Here is a 27,873-nt window from a genome sequence, read left to right on the forward strand (position 1 = left end):
CCTCCTCGCTCAAAAATAAACAAATCTTTAAAAAAAATAGAAATAAAATCCTTAAAAAGTCCTATAAACTCATGTCAGATTGAAAGGAAGTACTTGGACTTTGCGTGGCCACCAAGCTCTAGAGAATGTCTAACCCACTTCCATACCTCTCTGGTGTCGAAGTCAGGCTGGTGAAATGGTCCGCCTGCTCAGCTGCAGTTTCCAGAGCTAACTAGAAACGCGGGATGCACGCCTAGCAAAACCACCTCATTCATTTCCAGCTGGAAAACTGAGCAAAGCATGTTCTTTATCCGCTTCTTAGGTTCATTTAAACATGCCTCCCTCCAGCCCTCCCTCTCCCCGAGTAGGGGAGGCAGGGGCTGTTGATGACAAGTCAGACAATTGAGCTGCTTACACATCTGAGTGCAAGTCAGATTCTCACATAAAAAGCAATCAAAATCCACCCCATTTCCATCCCTCTAAGAGTCTGACCCAGAGAAATACAAAGTTGGCAAGAAGGCTAGAGCCTCTTGCTAGAGGCAAGAAGCAAGAGGCTGACGGTACCTGTGGCTTTTGAGATGGCAAAACTCTTCATCATTTCACCTACCAGAAACTTCTCTTGGTGGCTTTAAATCTCCTTCGGATGTCGTTAACGGTCACTTAGTTCCTTTTCCCTGGTTTTCATTAACACGTGCTTGAGAAGACACTGGGGGAGAAGGCTCCCAGAACATCACCTACGACAGCTGTTTGTGGGGAAAGAGGTTCAGGCAAGCTTTTCTCTTCGCATTTACCTATTTGCCTCCTATATTCTGTCCTTCCAGGATAAAAAAGAAAACGCTTTTGCACCTGCAGCTGCTGGCCCGGGCCGACTACAGACTCAGTGACGTGATGCGGGAGTCTTTGCTAGAAGACCAGCTCAGCCCCATCCTCACCGAGCCCCACCTCCTGGCCCTGGACCGGAGACTCCAAATCATCCTACAGACAGTGGAGGGGTGCGTGGAGGCCCACGGAGAGCAGAGTGTCATAGCCACCGACCCAGCAGAACAGTCCGCCCCAGACTCTAGCCAGGCTAACCTTGACAAGCTAAGGGCTGGATGAAGCCAGATTTCAGGAACTACCCCTGGAGCCAGAGGTGGACTTGGGAGCGGACCACTGCTTCCTCGCATCCCCGTCAAGGCTGGAGGGGCTGGGTCATGAGCTCTGAAAGAGGTAGGGCACTGGGATGATTCCACAAGAGCAAAAGAGAAGGGATCCACTGAACTTTCTTCCTTGGTGCACGGCTTCTCTAGTGGACCTCCTTGGCCCCGCCCTTCCCAGAAAGCACTGCTTCAGCAAGGCCACAGACCATCTCCTGAGCCCACTGGGAAATCTGGATTAGGAGTCGGGCTTGGAAGGTTTGGGAGCCTTGTCCCAGGAAAGAGTAGAACAAATAAAATTAAAGGACACCAATGGACACCTAGCTGACCTCCAGATCCTTATTATATCTACAAGGATCACTTCTGATCCAGATAAAAATCTGGCATCTCAGGAACAGACCAAAAAAAAAGAAGAAAAAAATCTAAACATGGTAGCCCTCAAACTGGTTCAAAGTAGACTTCACACTTTCTCTTTCTGTCCCAGTCACTGTGGCTCAACTGAATACAGCAATCCCTTATTGACCATTCCAAAAGTAATTTCTTGGAAACGTTATTACAAAGGGTAAAAATAACAGAGGAATTTGCTCAGAATATCTGAAAAGGGATGTTTTCAATCTGAAGAGTATTTAAATACCAACCAAAATAACATCAAGTATGTCAGATTTAGCCCCCAGCAACAAGAGAAGGAATTGTACTGAAGGGAAAACCAGTGTAGTCTTGAAGGTGGAACAGCAGGGGAATGGGCCTAGCAGGTGCGTGAACCTGGACTTGGGCAGGAGAAAAGCCAGAGCCTCCCACTGCCCACCCACCACAATCCTCTTTCCCATAAGGGCCCAGGACTGTCGCCCACCCGCCCCCAAAAGCAGGAGGCTCTCTGAAGAGGCCTGACACTCTAGATGCCCCTCCCCTCACTGCTTTATCAAAAAAGGACTCAAATCAAGTTGACTTTTAAGATTTATTTGAGAGTGAGCAAGAGAGAGAGAGCACACGAGCGGGGGTGGGGAGGGGCAGAGGGAAAGGGAGAAGCAGAATCCCCGCTGAGCAGGGAGCCAGATGTGGGGCTCCATCCCAGGACTCTGGGGTCACGACCTGAGCCAAAGGCAGACGTTTAACCAACTGAGCCACCCAGGGGTCCCCTCAAGTTGACTTTTGAAGCCTCCCTTAAAAATGGATGCATCAGGGATCCCATCCCCTCAGCCTTCTCTCTACTGACTGCCAACATCCGAGACACCTTTCATGGGAGGCTTTGTTTCTTATTCTGTAATTCGTGTCTGAAAACCCAAATCATAGGAATGTATTCATACTATGGAGTGATGAGCCAGTCAACAAGTACAAATGACCGATCTCAGCACATCCACTTCCCCGATAGGGGCCAGAGGCTCACATTCTAGAAGTGGGGGGGGGGGGGGGTGCGAAAGAAGTTGTCGGCTGCCAGGTCAGACAGCAGAGAGGTCGTCCAAGCCCTGACAAGTGACACGGGTCTTTCTGACCCACCTGGTACCCCACATCCCTGGCGCATTACGTACCCCTGAGCCTCAGTCTCCGGGACAATAACATCAGGGCCACTCACGAAGCTCTTCCCAGGTGACAGCGGACAGGTTTCTCAGCCTCCCGAACACACACAGAGAATCCCTTACCTCCAAGGTACACAGAAAAAAATGGTCTCACAATATCACACAACTTAATGATTTAAACCTACTCCCAAGTGTTCTTTCCACTGTCATACAAAAACCCAACAGTACTTCAATCAGTCTGTGAAGTTAAGTTGGTTTAGAAAAACTCAACCCCTTAGTAGAACCGAATTCCCCCAGAGACTTCATCACCCGCAGGCTCTACCGCTGCTCAGGGCTTCCCACCTCATGAACGGTCTCCTACTTCGAGACACTACTGTCTTTGGTAATTGCACACAGAAGAGTGGCAGAAAAATACTCAGGCAAAGATGTTCAAGGAACAGCACAGAATGGTCTGGGTGTCAAAGCCCTGAGCCTGAGGAAGGTAAGCCACAGCTCCGTCTCAAACTGGCCACTTCTAGGACAATGCGCTGGTTTTCAAATGGACTAAACGCTGTGGTGTATTTTACCAAGAGTAATAGAACGGAGTCTGACCACAATACGTGAAGTACCAAGTTACCTAATTTTTTACTTAAAACACCCCATTATTTTTTCACTAATGCAAAGACTAAAACTCTATCATTTGTCAAAAATACCAGAGAACAAAAGACTCCTTTAACCGTCAGGTTCTTCCAACATGTCCATTTTGGACCACCGTTCATCTTCCCATCACATAAAAATTCTCTTTATAAAAATGTTTCACGTTACTACTGACAATGGAATGAAAAATGAAAAAAAGGAAAGGGAATTGTCAGTACAAAAACTGGTAGGGAAAGGGGTTTGAAGGAATTCGGTCTTGCCTGCCCAAAAGCCAGGAGGACAATCTGAGTGTGAAGACTGTAAAAGGTGCAGCTCGTTCTCTCTCTCACTCGTGGTAGTTTTATAAAGTCACCACGGACACCAAATCAGTGGAGACGGAACCATTTGCGCCCGGAGGAAATACAGGGTTGAGGTTCCCGGGAGCCTCTAGTTGCAACATTTTTGTAAATAAATCAATACGTAATCTTGTCTTACGTGTTATGGTGCAGACACCAGAGTAGGCACTGTTAAGAACACTGAACTCATGTGGCCAACATAACTCATGCGCCTTAAAGAAGCTACTTAATACACTTATTTTCTCTACAAGACACACATCACAGCCTCCTTGACCTTAGGAACACTCACCAGCACTTTAGCACTACACTTGGGGGCCATTTTAAGTACTGAAATCACCCAGAGAAAGCACAAAAATGCCGGAGCAGCACCGGACAGACCACGAGGCGGACACGGACACGGGAGGGCAGCCGGACAGCCGGGACCACAAGGCAGAGCGGCGCTTCGTTCAAGCCCCGCGGGGCACGCGCACGTCGGGACAATCGAAGCCTTTGCCACTCTGCTCACATCCGGGAAGGACAGGGAAAGTGCTCCGAGTACTGACTTGGGGGTTACTCATAAATTTTAGCAGGTAGGCAAATTCACAAAATTCGCAAATACAACACCACGAATAACGAGGACCGACTGTTAACGCCTTTGACATTCACCAAGATGATAAAACAAAAGCTCTCCATCTAGTGGTGACTTTGAGAATCACAAAGCTACCTAAGTTAAATTGGCAGAACTTGCACACAACGAAAAAATTACGGCTCATTGGTTTTTCTAGGTCGACTCAGGATGAAGTCACAGCTCTGAAGTTAATGTTAACAAATTTTAACATTAAATGTACACAACAATACTGATTTCTATGTGAAAGCGCCACAGGGCTAAAGGGAGAGGTTTAAGACTCGCCCTTTTAGAATCTCCTATCTGCAGCCTTTCCTGGCAGCAGTATGATGGCTACTTTGGGGGACACATTAACTGGTGATCTGGCCACTGCCTCTCGATGTTGTTCTAGCCCATCTAGAAACACGCTGCCGGGGCCGAACAAAAATACAAAAAGGTTCAGTTATTAATTTGTGATTGTGCAGATAAAGCAGTATCAAGAAAATGAACATCATGCTACTTCAATTTTAAAATGTCAATATTTAAAAATAAATAAATAATAAAATGTCAATATTTAAGTCATTAAAAAACAAAAGACAATTCCACATGAGCCAGAGTTCTAGAAGGAGAACGAAACTAGAACCAGTACAGTCGGTCCAAGGAAGTTCTCCTCCGTTACATTCTGTGGTGACTCTGAACGTTCCCCTTCAGCGGGCTGAGGGAAGGGGCTACTGAATCCGGACAAAGTGCATCGGTTACAAAGCTTGCACAAATTAAAGAATGTTCCAGAATACGACACATCTCCAACTTCACTGGATATGAAGGAATTAATACCAATAAACTAATGAGTACAACTTAATCATCTCCGAAATCTGAGGAATATCAGAAATAAGACTTTATGAATGTAAAATATACATAAGTAAGCATACCTAAATACCCAAAGGCATGTATTAAATTTAAACCAGAGAGTATGCTGATCCAGAAATGACATTTCCCATGAAGTCTGGGAAAGTTCTAAGACCAGAGATCCAGTCCGTCTCGAATAAAAAGGAACTCTTTTGGCTTTTGATTGAATCTTTTCCTTCCACTACTCAGTAAACAGATCTGCTTCAACTCAATCATGCTTCAAGTAAGGATTTGAGATTCATTCTTTGGAATGGATTGGAAAACACTGAAAACAAACATTATTCTTTCAAAACACTAATCCCATAATTCACTCTCGATTTTCATTCTTGCCCACCAGATTAAAAGTTTCTGGGGGAGAGGGGGAAGAAGACAAGGAAAGGAGAAGGGGAAGAAAAACTGATTCATTTAAGGATTTAAATTATTTAATCTTTTTTTTTATTACTTGACCTACTGTTAAGACAATCTATAACAAAAAGAATAGAGTATATTAGCACACACAGTATAATTAGACTAGTAACCAGGAAACGATACAAAATGGTCCTTTGGCCATCTATACTTTCTAGAGCAGTAGATCTCTTAAATTCACTTACCACGCCCAGAAATAATGACTTCCAAAGCCCTGAATATCAACTAAGACAAATTATGCCAATTATGATTTCTCACATATACTCAGATTGCACAAAGAAAAAGCTTTAAATGTGATAATTTTTAAATTGAGACTTAAAATTCCTTAGATTAAAAACTACAAAAGGGAGTAAACAGCAAGCCAAATGACTTAAGAGCAAAACTCATTTAGAAAGCGTTATATGTATCTAAATATACATGAACGTGATTATATACATATATGAAAACTGTGCAAATTTGTGGCATTCTAAATAATTCATTTAAGTACAGTTTTGGCATTTAAACAAAGATCAAATCAAGCTTTAAGCTAATAAGAACATAACTTTTATTTTTAATTTTTTAAATAGAAAAAGGTAGCTAAACACAAAATACAGATCAGAAAACCCTCATTTAATATAGATTATTTTGAAAAATAAAAAAAAAATTTGTAATATGGTGGCTATCTCACACTAAAATGTAAATAAAACCTCTTTCCCAGATCTAAACTCCAAACTTAGTAACAACCTAAAAACTGTTCAAATCTATGACACAAATCTACCGTGACCAATTTAAATTACCTGGGAAAGGGTAGGAGAGGGGATTAATAATCAGAGCCAGTTGCACACAGATGGAAAAATGCTTGCAGTCACTCCCAAATAGAACCCTACATTATACATAAATCACAATGAAAATAAAAGTGCGTGCCTAACGTTACAGAACTGTGAAATTTCGTTTAAAAAAAAAAAAAATCAACCATAATACAAATAAACTGTTGGGTATCATTGGTGCACATGGAATAATGTAACATAGAAGGATAAGGCTGGAAAATACTGAAAAACAATTAAGACTCAAAACACAAGTTTACTTTAAAAAAAACAAAAAAGTTTGCCAGAGAAAATAAATGCTAAACAGAAAAGCAGACCTTTTCAGCAGGACAGCCTTTTAGGCCACTGAAACAGCACAGACAAGCCCGACCCCGCCCCCACCCCACCCGCAATTCTAGCTGACGTAAAAAGAAGGGAAAAAGGTGAAACCAAAGTAAACACTTCTTCCCAAATCTCATGTCCCAAGGAAGTCAGTGGGACAGAGTCCCCAACACTGAGCTTTGTCCCCCTGGTATCTCTCCTTTACCAACATCGCCTCCACTCTTCTACTGGGGACGTCTGTTCCATCTATCCTGTCTACTCCCAGCAAACCCAACCTCCTGCAGGCAGCGTTGGAGCACAGGAGAGAATCCTGGAGCCAAGTGAAGGATGTCGTACATTTAGCCAAAAGCTCTAAGTGAACTACCAAGAGTGTAGACCTCAAATTCTAATTCCCAATTCAGCATCTGGTGATCAATATTTGGCACTAGCTGGATAAATAAAGGTCTAATCAGAACTTCTGAGCTGAGGCAGATGTAGTTAAATCATAACTCAGTATTTGCAGTCTATGATTTGGTTTCAAACTCCAAAGGCGGGTACAGGTAGCCACACCCACACGTTTCAGAATTGGAGGAAACACTACTAAACAAGATACAAACAAAACCAGGCGGATGAGCTTGACAAAAATTCTGGTTAAGAGGGAAGAAAAAAAAAAAAAACTCAACAGATCATTATCCATCCAAGAACTAGCAAAAATGGGCATTTTTCCACCCTTAAACTAGTTTAAACACAGGCAGATGTCTTTCTACTATACTAAGATTTTTCTAGATCTGTTTTTCCTAATCCTCAAAGCTTAATGAGAAATCATTTATTCTATAAAGAAACACAGCATATACGGCCACAGTCTAAAATATGCTTATGGTAACTGGAAAATTGTGTCACTTAAAAAATCAAATCTTGCACTGTTACACCGTTGCTCTACGGAAATTCACGTGGCGCAGGGCTGCGCCCTCACCAGGAAGCAGGGCACGCACTGCCTAGGTTGAACACTAACACTGCACAGAGAGAAGCAGTAACAGCAAAGTCTCCACAGAACTCTTTCTATTTATTTAACTGTGTATGAGCATTCGGTCAATGCTCCAAATTAAAAACGGTGCAATGAAAGCAACTTTTAATATAAACAGACGAGAAGCTGCGGTACGAGCGGCCACGTGGCGCTGCGAACAGGAAGAGAAAGCAGTCTGCAGGGGTGGAGCCCGGACGGGGGGGAGGAGAAAAGGGAGGCACAGGAGGCACATCTCAGACGGACAGCGACACAAAACTGTTGTACTGCTGGATGTTCCGTTTGAGGATATCTGAGCACGGGCCGAGAACGCGTTCGAACCTGGGCCGGTCCAGCTTCACGCACTTCAGAGGGCCACGAGCCACCACCGTGGCAGCGCGAGGGCGGTTCATCAGGAGTGCGATTTCACCTAGGGAGGGGAGGACACACGAGGCGGGGTGAGCATCGATGGGAAACGCATGCGCGGGGCGCACTTCTGACAGCAACGAGAAAACAAGATTTGTTTGTCTTGATAACTCAGTAACTTAGGACAGGCCACACATGTGCATTTAAAAAAAAAAACAAACAACTGATAGAAGACAACCAGTAACTTGATTATTAACAGGGTAAAGGCAGGCACTCCAAAATCTCACTCTCTGAGAGCCAAGAAGACTACAATTAAAAAATAAACTTCGGGAGAAAGACAAAATTAAGAACAACTATGCTATCTCACTGAAAGGCGACTTAAGCTACGTATTTATTTCAAGGAAATCCACATACCAAAATAATCAGAAGGCCCCAGTCTTCCCACTTCAACAAACTCTTCATTTTCTGACCGACGCTGTAGCACAGCAGCTGAACCCTGTAACAGAATCACCAAACGGCAAAACAAATACTTTCAAATCCAGGTGACATTTTAAACATCCCACACAATTTGGACTACTTTGTTTAAAAAAAAAAAAAAGGATTTAGCAGTGATTTCAATCCTCCCGTCCATATAAAAGATGACTGAGAAGAGTCACAGCATGAGCGTCAAGCTCCATCTACCCAGCAGCCCCCGCTGGGAGGGTCTCCTCATCGCACTGAGGAACCTAGAGGGCTCACACTCAGGTGAGCAAACTGCAGCCAGAGGGCCAGCCCAAGCTCACTGTCGGTTTTTATAAATAGAACGTTACAGGAACAACACACCCATTCACTTATACACTATGTCGCTTTTGCACTATGGCAAGAGCTGAGTCTTTGCAACAGGAACCCTATGGTTCACAAAAGCCTCGATGACTTACCAACTGGCCCTTCAGAGAAAGAGTCCCTCGACTCCTGAATTATCCAATTAGCATCTACTGAGCCACTTTCATAGAAAATCTGCTCTTTGGCTCTGCTTGGCAGGCAAGAGTATGTTCTACACTTCCATGAATTGTGAAGATATAAACCATAGTAACAGTGTTATGCTGAGCAAAATAAGTCAATCAGAGAAAGACATCTATCATATGACCTCACTGATATGAAGAATTCTTAATCTCAGGAAACAAACTGAGGGTTGCTGGAGTGGGGGGTGGGGTGGGGTGGGGTGGGAGGGATGGGGTGGCTGGGTGATAGACATTGGGGAGGGTATGTGCTATGGTGAGCACTGTGAATTGTGTAAGACTGTTGAATCACAGACCTGTACCTCTGAAACAAATAATACATTATATGTTTAAAAAAAAAAAAGAAAAAAAAAGATTATGGAAAACTTTTAGTTTCAGAAACTAAAATTTGGCAAATATAAAAAAACAAAGAAACACAGTAATGGTTAGAATTTAGTACTTGCTTTTAATCCTTGTTTGCCAAATAGTCCAGATATGATTTTAACAAGGATGGTACAGAACCATTAAGTTACGCTAAATGACTGAGTTTCATTCGGCTTGCGTAAGGACTGAGTAGGCCAGAATTTGGCTATTACTTCATGAATAGCCCTTCCAGAATTCTGACTCAAACTCATTTAAAATGTGCTGGCCTGGGCACCTGGGTGGCTCAGTCATTAAGCGTCTGCCTTCGGCTCAGGTCATGATCCCAGGGTCCTGGGATGGAGCCCCACATCGGGCTCCCTGCTCAGCGGGGAGTCTGCTTCTCCCTCTCCCTCCGCCCCTCCCCCCTGCTCATTCTCTCAAAAAAATAAGTAAAATCTTTTAAAAAATTAAAAAATAAATAAAATGAGGTGACCTGGCAGAAAACCAAATGGCACCATTTCAAAGTGAAAGATAATTTTCAAATAAAACGGTCAGGTATTCTTAAAAAAAAACCAAACTATGAATCAGAATTAGGCCCTTTTTTCTCTCTTATGCTATACAATTTTTTTTTTTTAATAGCATCAAACACAGTTGCCTTTACCTCTAAAATAATGAAGAACTCATCCCCTGGCTCTCCCTGCACCACAATCTTCTGCCCATCTTCAAACTGAACGGGTTCCAATGCATCAGCTACCGTGAGACGTTCCCACTTGTCCAGAGATTCTGAAAGGCAAGAATCAAAAGAATTTCTCTACATTAACTATCAATGCTAAAAATGTCAAAACAAACTATAAAGAGAATCAAATAGCCATGCCCATTCAATATTCTGGTGTTACAGATTAAACATGGCACCTCTCTTCAATTACCTCAAGTCTCAGCAAGATCTTCCTATTATTTACAGATAACCCTTCCTATTATTTACAGATAACCCTTCAGTAGTCCAGTGGCCACGTTAATTATCAACTGCACTCAGTGGTAAAGGAGTAAAAAAATGTAATCATTAAGTCTTCCTAATGAACACCATCAATGCAAATCAAACTTACAAGACCCAAAAATCATAGTGTTACCAACCGTACTATTCCAAAGGTTCATAGAAATAACTTATCTATTTAAATCCTAAGTTGAATTTATTTACGAAACCAACAAGGAGAACCAGACAATAATATTAGTTCCCAAAGGCCAAACTAAAACCCAAGTCACTAAGTAAATGTAATCCTTCCAGAGAAAGGAAAAGTAAGGGAAAAAGTCCATTCGCTCTAACAATGGCAGAAGACTATTACTTAAGAATCACCACACTCTTCCTCCCAGGGAAGAACAGGTTGTAACAATATTGTAAGGCCACAAAACAAAATACACACGACTATCTCTGCTTTACTCTAAACTTTACCAAACTTCTAGCACTTTTTCAGAGAAAGCCAGAAAATGACACCTAATCTTTCTACAGAGAAAAGGCATTCTTGGCAACACTCACTGTCCTGAACCAATAAACTCACCAACAGAGCAACAGAGACAGACATCACAGGGGGATGACTACCAATGTCCACTGTCAAAGGAGGACACTTTCAGCCTTTCTGTTTCCCCCAGAGGAATGAGGAGCACATAGTTCCAGGAAGCTTTTCTCAGGTCCACCATTTCTAGTTAAGAGGTCTGTCACATACTAGCAAATTAAATACACTGTAAAATTACTTCTAACTTAGTCAAACTTCAACTTTGTATCCCACGTGTTTTTAATTACTATTAGCAAAAAAAAAATAAAAGCGAGTTAATAACCAGAGCAGTTTTTATGAAATGCAACAGGTTTTCCTTAACTATCACCAACACTTCAATTTAATGATTCTCTGTGCAATCTTCTAAAACTCACCTAAAATAGAGACTTTACTAAGAAACTCCTCATACATCTTCCGCTTTCTCAGAGTGCTTCCCTATAAATGAAAAAAATAAAAGTCATCTCAAAAATGTGTAATTATCCCATAATGCTGTGGAATAAAAAATACTAAGTGTTAAGTAAACAAAAAAAGGTCAACGCTTGCTGCTGCTTCTTGATACATGATTATTTTTCTTCAGGTCGGCAACGGTAAACCCTCTGTTCAGCTCAATAAAAAGCTGTGTAACTCATTCTTAAAAGTAACACCAAGCTGGGGGACCTGGGTGTCTCACTTTAGAGTCCGACTCCTGATTTTGGTTCAGGTCATGATGTTGGGGTTGTGAGAACGAGCCCCAGGTCAGGCTCTGTGTGCTGGGCATGCAGCCTGCTTGGGATTCTCCCTCTGCTTCTCCCTTCCCCTTCCCACCCCTCCTCAAAAAAAAAACAAAGTATAACACCAGACATAGGGCAAAGAAGGTGCCTAATACCACCAATTAGTGAAATGCTATATAAATACTCAGTTCTCAAAAAAAAAAAAAAAAAAACAGCCAAGTTACATGTGTGACTATAGCTGAATATACTTCCAGCCCAGGGTTCTTCCCCACAACCCCAATTCTCCACAGAAGGAAGGAAATAAAGCTGCTACCACTTCTAGACCTCCCACCAAAAACAGTACCATTAGCCCCAAACCTAACCAAGCTGTCTTATCTGTAAGGTTTGTTAAATATATCTGAGGGAAGGCGAGAGGGAAACACAGTCCTCTATAATACCCTTACACGCACATATATACTTATCTATACATACACATCCCCCAAATACAGAAAATATTCAAAGTACATCCAACTGTATGTTGTCAAATAGCCAGACAGGCAATGTACAAATTTATGGAAATCATTCAAGATGACTAATGCCATTAGCTGGCACTTAAACATCTAAAGCTACTCTATAAATCTGTCACAAAGTTCTCAAAAAGTCTCACTATATCAGCAGAACGTTCCAATGGTTTTATTATTTTGTTTATTCCTTCAGTGAAAGCGGACATTTGCACTACTTAACCCACTTGCAGTTTAGGGAAGTGGATTACTCCTGAATGGCTTTAAGTCACTTAGTGCACTTACGTGTAGCATCTATCAAGCTACCTCAAGTGTAAAGATAAAGTAAGTGAAGATCAGCAAGTGGACAGACTTCCAAACATGAGCTAACCATTACATACACACCACATTTGTCTCCCATGCTTTCTCTGGCCGGATGTTTGTTCTACAAGATCTGGTATTACTACTCAAACATCAGTTACACAGACTGAAATTCTAAATTGCACTCCAAAAGCCATGCTGTCTCACCATGAGGATTCTTCTATAGCTGTCTCGGTCAATACCCCACAATTTCACGTTCGTCTTTGCCTTGACAGTGGCTGCTCTAGGTGTCCCATAGATCAAAGCAAGTTCCCCAAAGCTCCCTCCTTCCCCAACACTGGTTGCCCATTCACTGTTGACGTAGACCTAAAACACAAATGACAAAGAATCAGTTTTTTCCACATACACAAACATACAACTATTAAAAACCCACCAACCTTTCTAAGGGGGCAGAATCCTGAATTTTGTTTAAAAAAATAGAGTATGTTTTTACAAAGCAGAGCAAAACAGTTGCTGTCTGACAGTGAGTTAAAAAAACCCAGTGTCTGTGATTTACCCGATTTAATTATAAGAAAAATGTTCCCATAGGGATGATCAGGGCAAAAAGGTAAACAGCATTAACAACCATGTACATTCACAGAGTGTCGTGTCATGTACTATGCTAAGCATCTCCCCTGCAGAAGACACTGAACTGTCTAATAATCCTGGGACAGCAATGCTGTTATTATCCGCATTTCACTTGTAAACAAGACTCACAGAATCAAGAAAACTACACCAAGTCTCAGAGCTAATGACCACGTAGGACTGAGCCTCTCCCTTCCATCTGTCTTACCACACAGCACACACACACATGCCTCAACCGTGACTCCAGCAAGATTTAAACCAAGGGGTGCCTGGGTGGCTGTTAGTTAAACATCTGACTCTTGATTTCTGGTCAGGTCATGATCTCAGGGTTGTGAGACAGAGCTCCGCATCAGGCTCCACACTGGGCATGGAGTCTACTTAAGATTCTCTCTCTCCCTCTGCCCCTCCTCCTCCTGCCACTCTCAAGCACGCATGCACGCTCTCTCTCAAAAAAAAAAAAAAAAAATTTTAATGTCTAGCTAAAGAAATTGTCTTCAGTAGTTTAAAGTTTCTCTGTGTCATTAAAATATTTAGCAAAAGATGTTGATGGAATTTGACATACAAGGGTTATATAAGCCCTTCAAAAACTCTTTAATAGTAATAAATATCAACACATTAACTTCTACGATTACCAATATATTTTTGCTATCATTAAATCTTACATCCATCTCTCCTTGATCAATCACATAGAAGTTATCCCCTTCATCACCTAAAAGAGAGTAAAAATGTTAGATGTACAACAGAAATTAAAGAAACATATATCAGAACTACCAAATTAATGTAAAATAGTAAATAAATGTATTTTATACATTAAAATACATGTTTTTATAAATTGACACAACCTTTCAGGGAAAAAAAGTCCAGCAATATATTTTTAAAGCCATAAAACTGATCAATTTTTTTAGTCATCTCATAGTGAAGAATATCTCTGGGGGAAAAAAAAAGGCTACATGTGTACAAAGATATTAACTGCTACATCATTTGTAACAACAAAACAAGAAACAACTCAAAGAGTAAGTAACAAAATATCAGACTGTCACTAACCTGGAAAATACATGAATTGTGGAGACCCATAATGAAAATATTCAAGAATAAATTTTACAAGGTGGCGGGGGGTGGACCCATATAAGGTTAGATCCATGTCTATATACAGGGCAAAAAGGTTAAGAATCAGGAGAAGTCACAGAACCTTACAAACAGATGGGCTGTATGATTAAGAATGCAAATGCTTTGCTACTTCCTACTTTATTTTACTCTGTAAGTGTTTAATAATCAATATAAGGGATATATGAAATACATATGGTTCTGAAATCCCACACAACAAACAAAATTAAAATGTAAGAATATTTTTTAAGAGTTACTATAAACAAAACTGTATCAGATACTAGAAAAGTAGTAGTCCTTTAGGGAAAGTGTACCTTTTAGCTCAAAGGATTTTAACTTAAGAAAGAAACAGGATCACTTAGGTTGATCATACAACTCTTACCATTTTGCTGATGTGGTGCATGATGTTGATTGACTTGTGAATTTTGAACCATCCTTGCATCCCCAGAATAAATCCCACCTGATTGTGGTGAATGATCTTTTTAATGGATTGTTGAATGCTAATATTTTGTTTAGGATTTCTGCATCTATGTTCTGAGACTGGCCTGTAGTTCTCTTTTTTTGTGGTGTCTTTGTCTGGTTTTGGTATCAGGATAATGCTGGCCTTATAGCATATATTTGGAAGCTTTTCTTCCTCTTCTATTTTTTGGAATAGTTTGAGGAGGTATGAACTTCACAGGGAATATACCTCAATATAGTAAAGGCCATATACGAAAACCCACAGCTAAGCCAACATATTCAATGGTGAAAAACTGAGAGCTTTCCCTCTAAGGTTAGGAACAAGACAAGGATGTCCACTCTCACCACTTTTATTCAACATAGTACTGGAAGTCCTAGCCACAGCAATCAGACAAGAAAAAGAAATGAGACATCCATATTGGTAAAGAAGTTTAAACTGTCACTATTTGCAGATGACACAATATTATACATAGAAAATCCTAAAGATTCCAACAAAAAACTATTAGAAGTAATAAATGAATTCAGTAAAGTGGCAGGATACAAAATAAAAGCCAGAAATAAATAGCATTTCTATACACTAATAACAAAGCAGGAAGAGAAATTTAAAAAACACTATTTACAATTGCACCAATAAAGAATAAAATACAAGGAATAAATCAAAGAGGTGACAGATCTGTACTCCAAAACTATAAAACACTAATGAACGAAACTGAAGATGACAAAAACAAATGGAAAGATATTTCATGTTCACAGACTGAAAGAGTTAATGTTGTTAAACTGTCCCTACTACCCAAGGCAATCTATAGCCTCAATACAATGCCTATCAAAATACCAACAGCATTTTTCACAAAACTAGAACAAATAATACTAAAATTTGTATGGAACCACAGAAGACCCCAAATAACCAAAGCAATCCTGAGAAAGAATAACAAAGCTGGACGTATCACAATACCAGATAGATTCTGAGCTATACTACAAAGCTGAAGTGATCCAAACGGTACGGTACAGAAAATGGATTCTTCTGTTCTATCAATGGAATAGAAGAGAGAACCCAGAAAAAAACCTGCAAGTATATGGTCAATTAACCTATGACAAAAGAAGCAAGAATATAGACTGAGGAAAAGACAGGTTCTTCAACAAATGGTGCTGGGAAAACAGGACATCTACATGGAAAAGAATGAAACTGGACCACTTTCTTACACCATACACAAATATAAACACAAAACGGATTAAAGACCTAAATGTGAGATCTGAAACCATAAAAATCCTGTAAAAGAACAAGGCAGTAATTTCTCTAACACTGGCTATAGCAAAATTTTTCTAGATATGTCTCCTAAAGCAGGGGACTACATCAAAATAAAAAGTTTCTGCACAGCAAAGGAAGCCATTAACAAAAAAACAATCTACTGAATAGGAGAAGATATGTGCAAATCATATATCCAATAAGGGGTTAATATCTGAAATATATTAAGAACTTATACAACTCAACACCAAAAAAAACATAATCTGATTAAAAAATGGGGCAGGGGATCGGAATAGACATTTTTCCAAAGATATATACATGACCAACAGGCACATGAAAAGATGTTCAACATCACTAATCATCAGGGAAATACAAATCGAAACCACAATGAGATATCACCTAACACCAGTTATAATAGCTAAAATCAAAATAACAAGAAACACAAAGTGCTGGCGAGGATGCAGAGAAAGGAATCCTCATCGCACTGCTGGTGGGAATGTAAACTGGCGCAGCCACTGTGGAAAAACGTATGTAAGTTTCTCAAAAAATTAAAAATAGAACTACCATATGATCCAATGGTCCCACTATCGGGTATTAACCAGAAAAAAAATGAAAACACTAATTTGAAAAGACATATGCACCCCTGTGTTTACTGTAGCACTGTTTACAATAGCCAAGATATGGAAGTAACCAAAGTGGCCATCAACAGATGAATGGATGAGGAAAACTTGGTGTACATACACAATGGAATATTACACAGCCATAAAAAGGACGAGACGGTGCCATGTGAAACAACATGGATGGACCCAAAAGGTATTATGCTAAGTGAACTAAGTCAGACTGTGAGAAAGACAAATACCGTATGATTCCACTCGTAAGTGGAATCTAAAAAAAAAGAAAAGCAAAACCACACACACACAAATGAATAAACAATCGAAAAGCAGAATCAGACCTATAAATACAGAGAACAAACTGATGGTTGCCAGAAGGGAAAGGAGGTGGGGAGTTGGGCAAAATGAGTGAAGGGGAGTGGGAGGTACAGGCTTCTAGTTACAGAATGAATGAATCACAGGAATAAAAGACACAGCATAAGGAATACAACCAACAATACTGTAATAGCGATAAAGGAACAGATGACACTACAAATATGGTGAACATAGCATAATGTACAAATTTGTCAAACCACTAAGTTGCACACCTGAAACTAATATAACATTGTTTGTCAACTATACTCAAATAGGAAAATCCAATCATATTATAACAGAAGAAAATGGTAGACTGCAAGAGGAAAACAAACTTCAATAAAGAAATCCTACATTCCCACAGTACTACAGGACCCAGAGGCAGCAGCCTTTACCTTGCTGAATAACAGTCTCTCCAGCAATAAAGGAAACCGGAAACATGGCATCAAAAATATCACTGCAAGAGACAGAAGGCCTTGAGTTACATCTCATCTGCGTCTTCTATGGATTTCAAACATTAACTTTAGACTTAAAGCTCCCAGATTTTCAGCCTGGACTGTCCACAGGTGAACAATTATTAAGAGTCTTAAAACTTGCAACAATGATGAAACTAGTTTGGGGCCACAACTGTAGTGAAATAACAGTGTAACAAAGAACCTGTACCTACCTTCTCTCATTATCGTCAAGATGTGAAAAGAGCACATTCTTTTCAATGGCTTTGGCCAAAGCAGCCATAGTCTTATAATCTTTTGGTATAACCTAGAAAAGAAGAGAAGGTCCAATAACAAGTCCATAAACGAAAAGCAGATCATGTTTGAACATGCATTTCAATTAAATGTCTAGATAGATTACGGTATTTAAACAAGACTGCTTTGTGTTACGTATTTAACACAACACACTTGTAATATCTTTGATATACAAAGTACTCAATAAATACTGGCTAATTAATCCCCTTGCCTACAACCAAGCCTGTATTTAAAGGCTGGTATTTGGTTTCCAGTCAACAACTAAAGAAACAAACCATCAACACCTTAAGTAAGGTCATTATTCTGAGGCAAAACTAAGCATTTTATGATAATTAGTCATTTTTTAAACTGTGATTATATACTACTAACTTTGTCACAAGCCTCTTGCCAGGACAATTCTCTTCCCCCTTTGGTCTAATAGCATAACTCAAAATGGCAGGCTAACTCTAAGGAAGAGTCAAAAGGATGAAGCTTATAGGATAAAAGGTTAAAAGTCACAACATGAATTCTAGGATGTCAAAAAACCAACCATGATTCAAAAGAAAAAAAGAGTACTGCCTGCTTCTTCTACTGCGACGCAACATGGAAAGGAAACCCCCTCCAAATACATTCACTATTTTACAATCACTGTTAGTTATTTCCTCTCATGGCATCTTATTACAGAAAACCTGTTTCTCCAGTACCCAAGACCCGTACAGGATGAAGTACAATCCATCCTGTCAGTGTTTTACTCTGCAAAATGGTACATGCACTCATCAACAGAGGCCGGCTGACTACCACATGAGTCCTGAACACATTGCCCCAATGCGTAGGTGACAAGACTACCTTTCTAACATATGATGCAGCATCTTCCTCCGTGTAGACTTCAGCACTGATAGCACCTCGTCGCCTCCGGCCCTTAACCACTGGGTTGGGGGGAGGAGGAGAGATTTCATCCTCCCTCGAATCTGCACGGGAACTTGCTTTCTGCAGATTCTGAATCTGTTTTGCCTCCTCCTGAAAAAAATTATCATTTTATAAAATGAGATCCTTCAGGATGTAAATTTGGTATGCTCATATCCCAGTGAAAACCAATCTCCATCACTTCAAAACTCTTCCTCTATTACCAAAGTGAAAGGGGGAAATGCCAATTCCAAATGCAAAAAAAAGGAGTCAAGTTTGAAAAGAAATACTCTGAAAGGACTATAATGTTTCCTCAGACAATAACAGATACTATACTTATTAATGAGCAAAAGCCATTAATACAGACACAACCCACAAATGAAAAATTAGATACTTGTTATGGTAATACATTGACAACAATGCTTTGTAATGCACACAACAGTAATAAAACTGCAAAACAAAATCCTGGGGTTTTTGTATGCTACTAGAGATAGCATGAAGACCCCCCCCCCACACACACACATATCAAAAGAATGTTACCTAGAAATAATCACGCAGGTACAGCAAAGCAATACACAAACGTCTAAGTTACCGTATTATTTCATTAATTCAGTAAGTATCTCTAGATCTGCCATGTCAAGTCTATGCTAGGAAAAGACAGTGTCAAAACTAACAGGAAAGGGTCCTAAGCCTGTGGAATTCATATTCTAGCTGGAGTCTCAGACAGAAACAAATAACAAAATGATGTGATGGTAACCAAGAATTTAAGTAAGATCAGATCTAACGGGGCGCCTGGGTGGCTCAGTCGTTAAGCATCTGCCTTCGGCTCAGGTCATGATCCCAGGGTCCTGGGATCGAGCCCCGCATCGGGCTCCCTGCTCCGTGGGGAGCCTGCTTCTCCCTCTCCCACTCCCCCTGCTTGTGTTCCCTCTCTCGCTCTGTCTCTCTCTGTCAAATAAATAAAATCTTAAGATCAGATCTAAAAATACTTCTCCCAGCAGAGCTAGAAGCCTTCTTTATTATCAGGGTTTACGCCAAAATTAAAACCAAGAAAGTTTACTTGTTTGTAAAAACTCATTAAACCAATTCATATAAAAACTGAAATAAACTCTTTAACATTCTTATTTTTCAGATCCAGGGCTTAGAAAGAAATTCCTCTTAGCTCTGCAGTAAAGAATGAGTTATTATGCCTGATATAAATAAGAATGTGTTCTCTACAACACTCATATTCATTTGACTCATTCTCCAGTATTTTTCTAAACCATCTTTCAAATTCTAAATGAACTCATTAGGATTCACTGATAATTTCAGAAAATTTTTTGATAAAAAAGAAATTTTAAATTTCTTTCTAATTAAAAGAAGGGGTGCCTGGGTGCTCAGTCAGGTTAAGCGTCAGACTCTTGGTATTGGCTCTGGTCATGATCTCCAGGTTGTGAGGTCGAGCCCCTCATGTGGGCTCCCTGCTCAGCCACAAGTTTGGTTCCCTCTACCCCTCCCCTGGTTTGCGCGCTCTCTCTCTCTCTAATAGTCTTTAAAAAAAAACTTAATAAAAAAAGAAATTAAAGAGATGCCTACTTTTTCTCCTGCATGGTACTTAGCCCTCCTTTTGGCATTAAGACAAATAAAAGAACTTATAAATGCAGCAACAAAGTCTAGGAGGATAACCATTAAGGTATTAACGATGTTAATTTCTATTAGTAGAATCATGCCTGATTTTTTTTCTTTTCTGGAGGGAAGGTTTGGATTTATTTTTCTCATTTCTCTGGATTTTCTAATTTTCAAGTTAAGAAAAAGAAACCACAACAAAAAAATATAATAAAAACAATTCTAATATAATTTGTCTACTTAATTACAAATGCATTTACTTTTTTAAAAAAGATATTTTATTTATTTATTTGATAGAGATGGTGTGCCCAAAATGGGGAGGGGGGAGGCAGAGGGAGAGGGAGAAGCAGGCTCTCCACTGACGAGGAAGCCCAATGCAGGACTCGATCCCAGGACCCTGGGATCATGACCTGAGCCGAAGGCACTTAACCAACTGAGCCACCCAGGCACCAGGCACCCCTGCATTTACTTCTTGACCAAATAATCCAGTAATTCTACTTCTGGAAATTTATTCCAAGATATGCATATATGGGATCTAACATACAAAACTTTGTGATATATACAAAATTATTCATTGTATCATTGTTTATAATAGTAAAACAACGGAAACAAAATGATCCTCAGTGGAGTGATTAAATAAATTAAGAGTCTTTCCATACAATGGAATGCCATGCACCTGTTGGAAAATAAGAAGCTCTTTTATAATTGAATCTGTAGGTAAATGCCTTTATATTATCTGTGGAAAACTGGCTGCATTCAAGGAAGACAATGGAGTGGGAGACTTTTTAAAATATTTTATACATTATTACTTAATAATGTATAATTTTTACATCTATAAAATGCCTTATATATTATATGCTATGTTAACCACATATTTACATAAGAAATGCAGTATATTTCATATATTTCATTATATTTTATTGTCATACCCTTTCGTACCTGTAAAATTATGAACCATGTGCAAATATGTAACCAATATTTTATTTTTTTTTTAAGATTTTATTTATTTATTTGAGAGAGAGAATGAGATAGAGAGAGCATGAGAGGGGGGAGGGTCAGAGAGAGAAGCAGACTCCCTGCTGAGCAGGGAGCCCGACATGAGACTCGATCCCGGGACTCCAGGATCATGACCTGAGCCGAAGGCAGTCACTTAACCAACTGAGCCACCCAGGCGCCCTGTAACCAATATTTTAAAAATACATTTTTCAGAAAACTTACTTCATTTTCCTTCTGGTAATTCCAATAACCAGTAAGGTTTTCCTATTTCATACTAACACAGAATTATAAAACTCATGTCTCCCCAAATTTAGTTTAAGACCATAAGTAAAACACATTCTACCCCCCAAAATCAGTCATTGGCATTTCGTAAAAATTTCATGAAAAATTACACAAATAACATCCCATTTGGAACTACATCTAAATGAGTTTTTAAGATAATTTTCAAGTACTAAAAGCATGTTGAGTTTTAACAGTTTCATGGATTCTCTTTAAACAGCAATCAAATATAACCTAATCTTGACCACTCAGAGCCATTAACAGAGATCACATTCTAGTACAGATTATGATACATTTTTATATCCTTTTTCTTGTTGTCATTCTGCTGTCAGTCTCTTCCCTCTTCAGTTGTCCCATTTATTAAAACAAAAGCAAAAAAAAAAAACCCAAACAAACCCTCCTGGTCTACTTACTGGCTACCAGCACTCCTTCCGTTCTGGAATTCTAAGTTCACACCGCCCCGGCCAATCACTTACCATGTTCTCAACAATCACCTGTTCCCTCCCTGCCCTTGCCATTCCACTCGTCCCTGTAGGTGAAATAAACTTCCAACCAAATGGACTTGAGGCTTGGCCACAGGACTTGCCTTGGCCATGGAATGTAAGCGGACATGCCATACTGTGTTCACTCTTCTGGTCTGCCCCCCAAGCTTCTGGTCCTTCCCTGCCTTGACAACAGCGTGCTCTATATATAGTGACAGCTCCTTCCACTCAGCCCCGGAACAAGACCTGTGGAGTCAAGAAGGCAGGATGGGCGGAGCCCAGAAGAGCTGCACATGATAGAGAAATAAGGTCTTTTGTAGTGAGCCACTGAAATTGGGGGCGTTGTACGCTGCCACAACAAAATCTAACTAGTACACTGCAAGACCACAGCCACATTACTTCATTTCTTAGTTTTACCTGCTACCTCTTACAACGGTGATAATCACCTACCTCACACATTTGAAATAATGAGTATGTGTGTATGCAAAGTGCTTCAGACAGTATCCAGCACACAGGAGACAATGGACACAGCTATTAAAATTCCTCCACCAGACAGGCAAGGTACTAATAAATATATGCAGAAATGAGGACTTAAATTCCAGGAGACCGTCTGAAGCAAAATGCAGACGCTTTCAATGGACCAACTGTGACTTTTTTGGCACATTTCTTATTGAGTAGCTGAGGGTACCCGAAACATGACCCATGGTTAACACAGGAAAGGAGATGACAAGAACGTGATTGTATCTTTTCAGACATATAAACCTAACACCTAACGTACAGAACAATGATCCACTGAAAAGTTGAAAATCTGGTTGCTTGAAAGCCCAGATATCTATATTCAACCCTAGCTAAAGGAATGTATGCAAGTGAATCAAGACCCTTGAGTTACAGGAAAGAGTAGGTTAAGCTATGACTTTTGTTAAGAGGTAGAGAAGCCAAACAAAACACATTAAATCTAAAAATCCCACGTGCAAAAAAAACTATGTGAATAAATGATTTCTTGCTTTCCCTGTTGGTTAGTGCTTAAACAGTGCTACAGTAAGCCCAGGCTTTGAAACTAGCACCACACATTCAACACTCCCTATAAAAAGACACACACTTAATGTCTCATCAACTTCATTCCCTCATCTGATGGTTTCTATTGATGTCCGAAGCGAAGAGGGATCACCTTACAGTGACCCATTTCAGAACCAGATCTCCAGGAACGCACTTTATTTCAAAACAAGGAAGGCCCACGGCAGTCTGGCTCTACAGGATTTCACAAACTATTTGCAAATTGCTTAAAAAGGAGAAAACCAGACTTTCTACCACAATTCTAAGACAGCAAGGCTACTTTCATGGGGGCTGGATAGTTGTTTTTTGTTGTTGTTTTTCATTATTTTAATCATAGTACTAAACACCAATTTTAACAAACAGCTTTTCAAGAAAACAGCAGGAAATGTCTGATCATTGTGCTAACCAAACATTTTTTAAATCCTAGTATAAACAGGTTCTTTTAGTAATAAAGTATGCTACTTAAAAGATTTTCCAAACAAATTACAAATATTTCTATTATGTAACTAGATAATTAATGATCATATACCCAAGAAATGCCTCCCAATTGGTTCATAATCATTATGAACCACATCAAACTTCAATACACATAAGAAAACCTGTAAATTCATCTCGTTGATTTACAAAAACAAATCAAAGTACTCAAAACATTTAATGTTCCAGACTTTCTCATTCATCATTTCTTAAGGGAAGTGAATTGAAGCATTGTCCTTGACTATCTTTTTGCTTAGAAAAGCATACACCATATGCTTAGGTCACAGTAACATACACACAATGAGGATGAACAAAGAATAAAAACTAATGAATTAATTTTTTTTTCAAGAGGAAACACGTCCTGCCTGAAACTGTAAATAAAGTAAAATTCTGACAACCATCAATCTGAGTTAGTATCTCCGCTTTATAGTGGACTCATCTGAGATATATTAGTATCTGTACTAATATGGACATCTCTAATTCAGAACTTCTGATAGATCACTCAGAAGCTAGACTCAAATGCTTCACTACATTGGTTTTAAAAGGTGAGATAAGGTTTATCAAGTTTACTTGTTTTGTTGAGGAAGACGAAAGCATTAACTGCTTTCAAGTACTGAAGGATTTCTCTTGTCATACAACTGCTACTTCTGATCAACCGTATCTAATTAGTTAATCATTTTTATGGATTAAAATAGTTACAAGGAACTAGGTGTAGAAGCCCTCTGTTACCCAACTAAACTTAGCATATGAGTTTGTTTTCTGATAAATTCTCCTGATGATAAAGTTAAAAATTACTATAAATGCCTTCACTGCATTTCTTTTTTGAAATTCTGTTTTAGATCTCCTATTCGGTCAGAATTCCTTTTCTTCCAAATGGTACAAATTAGCGACATTCTACAGCATTACACTTAACAACGGTCAGGGTCATCTCCTCCCCACACTTATCTTTACCTTCTCCAGCCTCTCGAAGTATTCCCTGAGGAATGCCATGGGTCTCTCGGGTCGAGCCGTGCACAACTGCACAATAGAATCCTTGAGCAGCGCCTGAATGTTGTGCTTCTGGACATAGAGCTCGCATTCCCGGAGGCTGCGCTCCTCCTCACCGGTGGCCGTGCTGCCAGACGCCATGGTTGTCTACGAGCAAGAAACCACACGTGTGCTTCTGGAAACCATAAAGAGCAAATGCCAATTTGGCCTTTGACTTAATAAATTCATCAGGCAACTGATTCACAAGGGTTTTTTTTCCCTAGGTAGATTTTTTTTTTCCAGACAGGGAAGTGGGGGCTCAGAAATAAAATATGTAGGAAAACAGCATTCTCCCAAAGAAGTGTTTCATTTAGGTTCTGCACAGGGCAACAGTAAAAGGCAAGAACCTGACCTCCTGGGAGGAAGTATGAGCCACTATCCCCTGCAGAGGCGAACTGCTGAGGAGTCAGGCCCTTAAGGGAATTTCATTCAGTTCTCCCCCTGCAAAATAAATCATGATGACGTGGGAAGTGTGTAAATGGTAAACAGGACCGAGAATTACAAGGGCACACAAGTTGGCTCTAAGTGAAAGCAAGTAAGCACAATGAAGAACATCTGACATTCCCTATACGTAACTCCTACCCTGGGGGAGTGACCTACTGTCACCCAGCAAACCACTGGAGCAAAGGATCTGATCAGCCAACTACTAGCGTAATCAAAAAATTTAAAAACACAAAAGGAACCCCAAATGACTTTTAAAAGCAGCCTTTTGTTCCAGACTCTTCTATAAAATTCCAGCCCTAAATAACAGCACACCAGCACACTGGTAAGAGGAAAAAATCCTTAACAGAAAAAAATAAATAAATGAAAACAAAACAAACAAAAAAACCTTACCAAGTAAATCATAAAAGATTTGGACAGGTAAATGTCAAAACATTTCTTCAGCTGGATAGAAAAATGCTAAAACAGGTTAAATTTTAAACTTACATGAAGATTCAATAGATAAATTGCATTTAATCAATTTTAGAGGATTCAAACTACCTTGATGTAAAGTAAAATAAGTAGAAATATAACAGTGAGCAGCTGACTTTACCTCGGAATTAAAAGCTTAATAATTTAACAAGTCATAAATTATTTTCCTTCCAACTTCTAATTATTAAAAGCAATTAAGATTAGAAAATAAAAGTGAGGTCCTCTCCCCTCCCCAACTGAATTCAATACAAATCAATCTTTTCCAAAGATAATGCACTCAAAATCAGAGAAGGAATTGTAAATTTGAAAGAAAAAAGAAATACCAGAGTCAAAAGCCAAAGTGCTACACTGTTACTCATTCTGTTTTGACAACTTCCACGATAAAGGTCAATAACAGACTAACAGACCATGAGAAAGTTTGTAGCTCCCTGACAAGCACATAAATTAAAAGCCACAGAAAAAGAATCATGCTACTTCAGAAATATACAATCCAAAAAAAAAAAAAAAAAGTTCATTTACTTGGGATTTGTAACAGCCACTTTTCCAGGTCAGACAATCATATGAACTGATAATCCACTTCAGTATAATTTTCTGCATTTCAAAAAATACCAAAGGCCACCAAGAACAATGATAAATCAGATCTTTTATGTTTCAAAATATTCAGACATATTTCGGGAATACCAGTACATGTATTCAACTGATCAGAGAAATCATTCAAAGATCAGGTCTTCAGCTGGGAGAAATGAGAGAACTGTGTCTAAGAAGTGAAACTGGCTCTTTGTTTGAAACAAAATAATGCATTAAAAAGAACACACTGGTGTTTTTAAGGCAGCACATTAACAAAAATGCCCCAAGATTAACGCGGTCATCATGAGAACCCCTTAATCCAAACTTAACATGTTGTCTTAGTATTTTTAATCGAATATACCTAGATTAACTCCGTACTTGTTCTTAAAACTAAAGAGCCCAACAATTTGGCTTCTACCCCCACCCAAAAAATTATTTAACTACTTTGAAACTTCCACTGCATTGTATACTCATAAGGAAACACTCAGATTTTTTTCTTTTGTAAATTCAGTTGTGATAAAAAATTCAATTTCAAACGGATGACACGCGAGGAAATACTTAACACACTTTTGAGAAACGTGCTGATTCAGACCGCAGCCCCTCAGACCAGCCAGGAACACCTCCTTCGGGTGATCCCGAGCAAGTGCTCTCTTTTCTTTCCTGTTAGAAAGACCGATCTCTTGAGAATCAAAGTAGTTGTCTGGTATCACACCTGCACTGCGCTGCAGGGGTTAATAGGTACCACGTACTTATTTTCGAGAGGAAGGACAAGAGAGTGCCCTTCACTTCACTCATGCCACAGTCATGGCTACAAAATGAAGAAGAGAGGCCTATCCTCCCCTTCATCCTACTCTAGTCGGAAGGCCACAATGGTGGCGAAAAGACGGAGGAAGGGGGGGGGCGGGGATCGGGAAAGGGGAGGTGAAAAGGGACAAAAAAATTTAGGAGCCAGGCTAAAATCGTGGGGGTGGGGGTGGGGGTGGGGGTGGAATCCCACGAAGGAGAGGGAAAGCCACTGCTGGAGATGACAAGGAAATACTAGAAAGAAAAACGACGACAACCGCCGAGTCTCAAAATCAGCCAGAAATGCTGGGGAAAACGATGGCGGATTCCAGTAAAAATCGAACTGATGTCCTTCAGGAAATGGGGGAGGGCGAGCGAAAAGGCCGCGGCGCGCGGGTGCGGAGGCGGCAGGGGCGCGATGGCCGCAGAGGGCCGGGGACCGGGGCGCCGCGGAGCGCGCACGGCCGGGGCGGCCGGTGAGCCCGGCACGGGAGCAGCCCCGGCGGCCTGGGGGCCTCGGAGCCGCAGACTCTGGGCCGGGGGCGCGGCCCGGGGCGTGAGGCCTGCGGGGAGGCGCCCGCCGGGGCCGGGGAGGGGCAGGGGGTGCGGCCGTGCCCCAGCAGGTCGCTCCCCGTGACGCCATCTTGGATCGGTCCAGCGCCCTCAAACGGGCGGCGGGGCGGCGAAGCCGGGCGCGTCGGGGCTCCCCACCGACCCCACTCACCTAGGGACGGGCGGCGGCGGACACGGGGCAGCGGGTGCGAGGCTGCGGCTAGCTGAGCTCTCCGGGCGCTTCCCTCCCAGCCCGGCTCTACTCTGCGATAGCGGCTCCGCGGCGGCTCCACCGGAAACGTCCCGGCCACAACCAATCAGCGCTCGGCTGCTGACGTCAATGCGCCTCGCTCTGGCCAGAGCCGTCGCCTTGGCAACCTTAAAGGCACTGCGGCCCGGGTTCCTCTTCCGCCCCTCCCTGAAGGACCCTCGCCCCTCCACGCCCTAGAATCGCTCTTCCGCTCTTCTTTCCATCTAACCTCGTCCCTTATTTGCAGGCCTTTCTTCTCGCCCACCTTTTATCCTTTCCCCACTCTCTCCAGCCCGGCGCTCCCCTCCTTCCGTTCACCTGCCCCCCCTACCTGTTCCTCCCTGGACGCCGTAGGTCCTCTTTATTCTTCCTTCTGCTCTTCGCCCCTTCTCGGTGCGGCTTTCAGGAGCTCCCCTCTCTCCTCGGTCCCTCGCCTCCACTCCTCATTCAGCCCCACTCTCACTCCGGCCTCCCTCGCCGCCTCTGCCTTTTCTCCCTCCCTTTTCAACCCCCA

General features: G+C 40.9%; 2 protein-coding genes across 6 annotated transcripts in view; one reads left to right on the forward strand and one right to left on the reverse strand.

Annotated features, from left to right (window-relative positions):
• FAM20A (FAM20A golgi associated secretory pathway pseudokinase) overlaps positions 1 to 8,028 on the forward strand; it is a 55,152-nt gene extending 47,124 nt beyond the window's left edge. For all 3 annotated transcript variants that reach the window (XM_081804601.1, XM_081804599.1, XM_081804600.1), the window contains exon 11: positions 801 to 8,028. In XM_081804601.1, coding sequence (XP_081660727.1) covers positions 801 to 1,077 — 277 coding nt within the window. In that variant the 3' untranslated portion in view covers positions 1,078 to 8,028. The remainder of the gene's footprint in view (positions 1 to 800) is intronic.
• PRKAR1A (protein kinase cAMP-dependent type I regulatory subunit alpha) lies at positions 7,642 to 27,873 on the reverse strand. Of its 3 annotated transcripts, none has more exons than XM_031037509.2 (11): positions 27,691 to 27,873; positions 24,221 to 24,403; positions 18,324 to 18,494; positions 17,420 to 17,511; positions 17,148 to 17,209; positions 13,647 to 13,693; positions 12,568 to 12,726; positions 11,225 to 11,285; positions 9,965 to 10,086; positions 8,378 to 8,459; positions 7,642 to 8,027 (listed from the first exon to the last, which is right to left on the reverse strand). In XM_031037509.2, the coding sequence occupies exons 2-11, from the start codon at positions 24,395 to 24,397 to the stop codon at positions 7,855 to 7,857; spliced, it is 1,146 nt and encodes a 381-aa protein (XP_030893369.1). In that variant the 5' UTR covers positions 24,398 to 24,403; positions 27,691 to 27,873; the 3' UTR covers positions 7,642 to 7,854. The 3 variants fall into 3 exon arrangements, with proteins under 3 accessions (XP_030893369.1, XP_006741959.1, XP_030893368.1); XM_006741896.3 differs by lacking the exon at positions 27,691 to 27,873 and adding an exon at positions 27,282 to 27,441; XM_031037508.2 differs by lacking the exon at positions 27,691 to 27,873 and adding an exon at positions 25,727 to 26,275.

This window comes from Leptonychotes weddellii, chromosome 15, assembly GCF_054177405.1.
Source record: "Leptonychotes weddellii isolate Sample4059 chromosome 15, ASM5417740v2, whole genome shotgun sequence".
NCBI lineage: Eukaryota > Metazoa > Chordata > Mammalia > Carnivora > Phocidae > Leptonychotes > Leptonychotes weddellii.

Bases quoted from the DNA above. Each gene is read 5' to 3' on its own strand.
- PRKAR1A (XM_031037508.2), bottom strand. From the start codon at position 25,804: ATGCAGAAAATTATACTGAAGTGGATTATCAGTTCATATGATTGTCTG. The intron at 8,460-9,964 runs GTAAAGGCAACT...ATTCTGTTACAG, and splicing joins AGTTCTTCATTATTTTAGAG to GGTTCAGCTGCTGTGCTACA. The intron at 8,028-8,377 runs GTATGTGGATTT...TCCCCTCCCTAG, and splicing joins GGGGCCTTCTGATTATTTTG to GTGAAATCGCACTCCTGATG.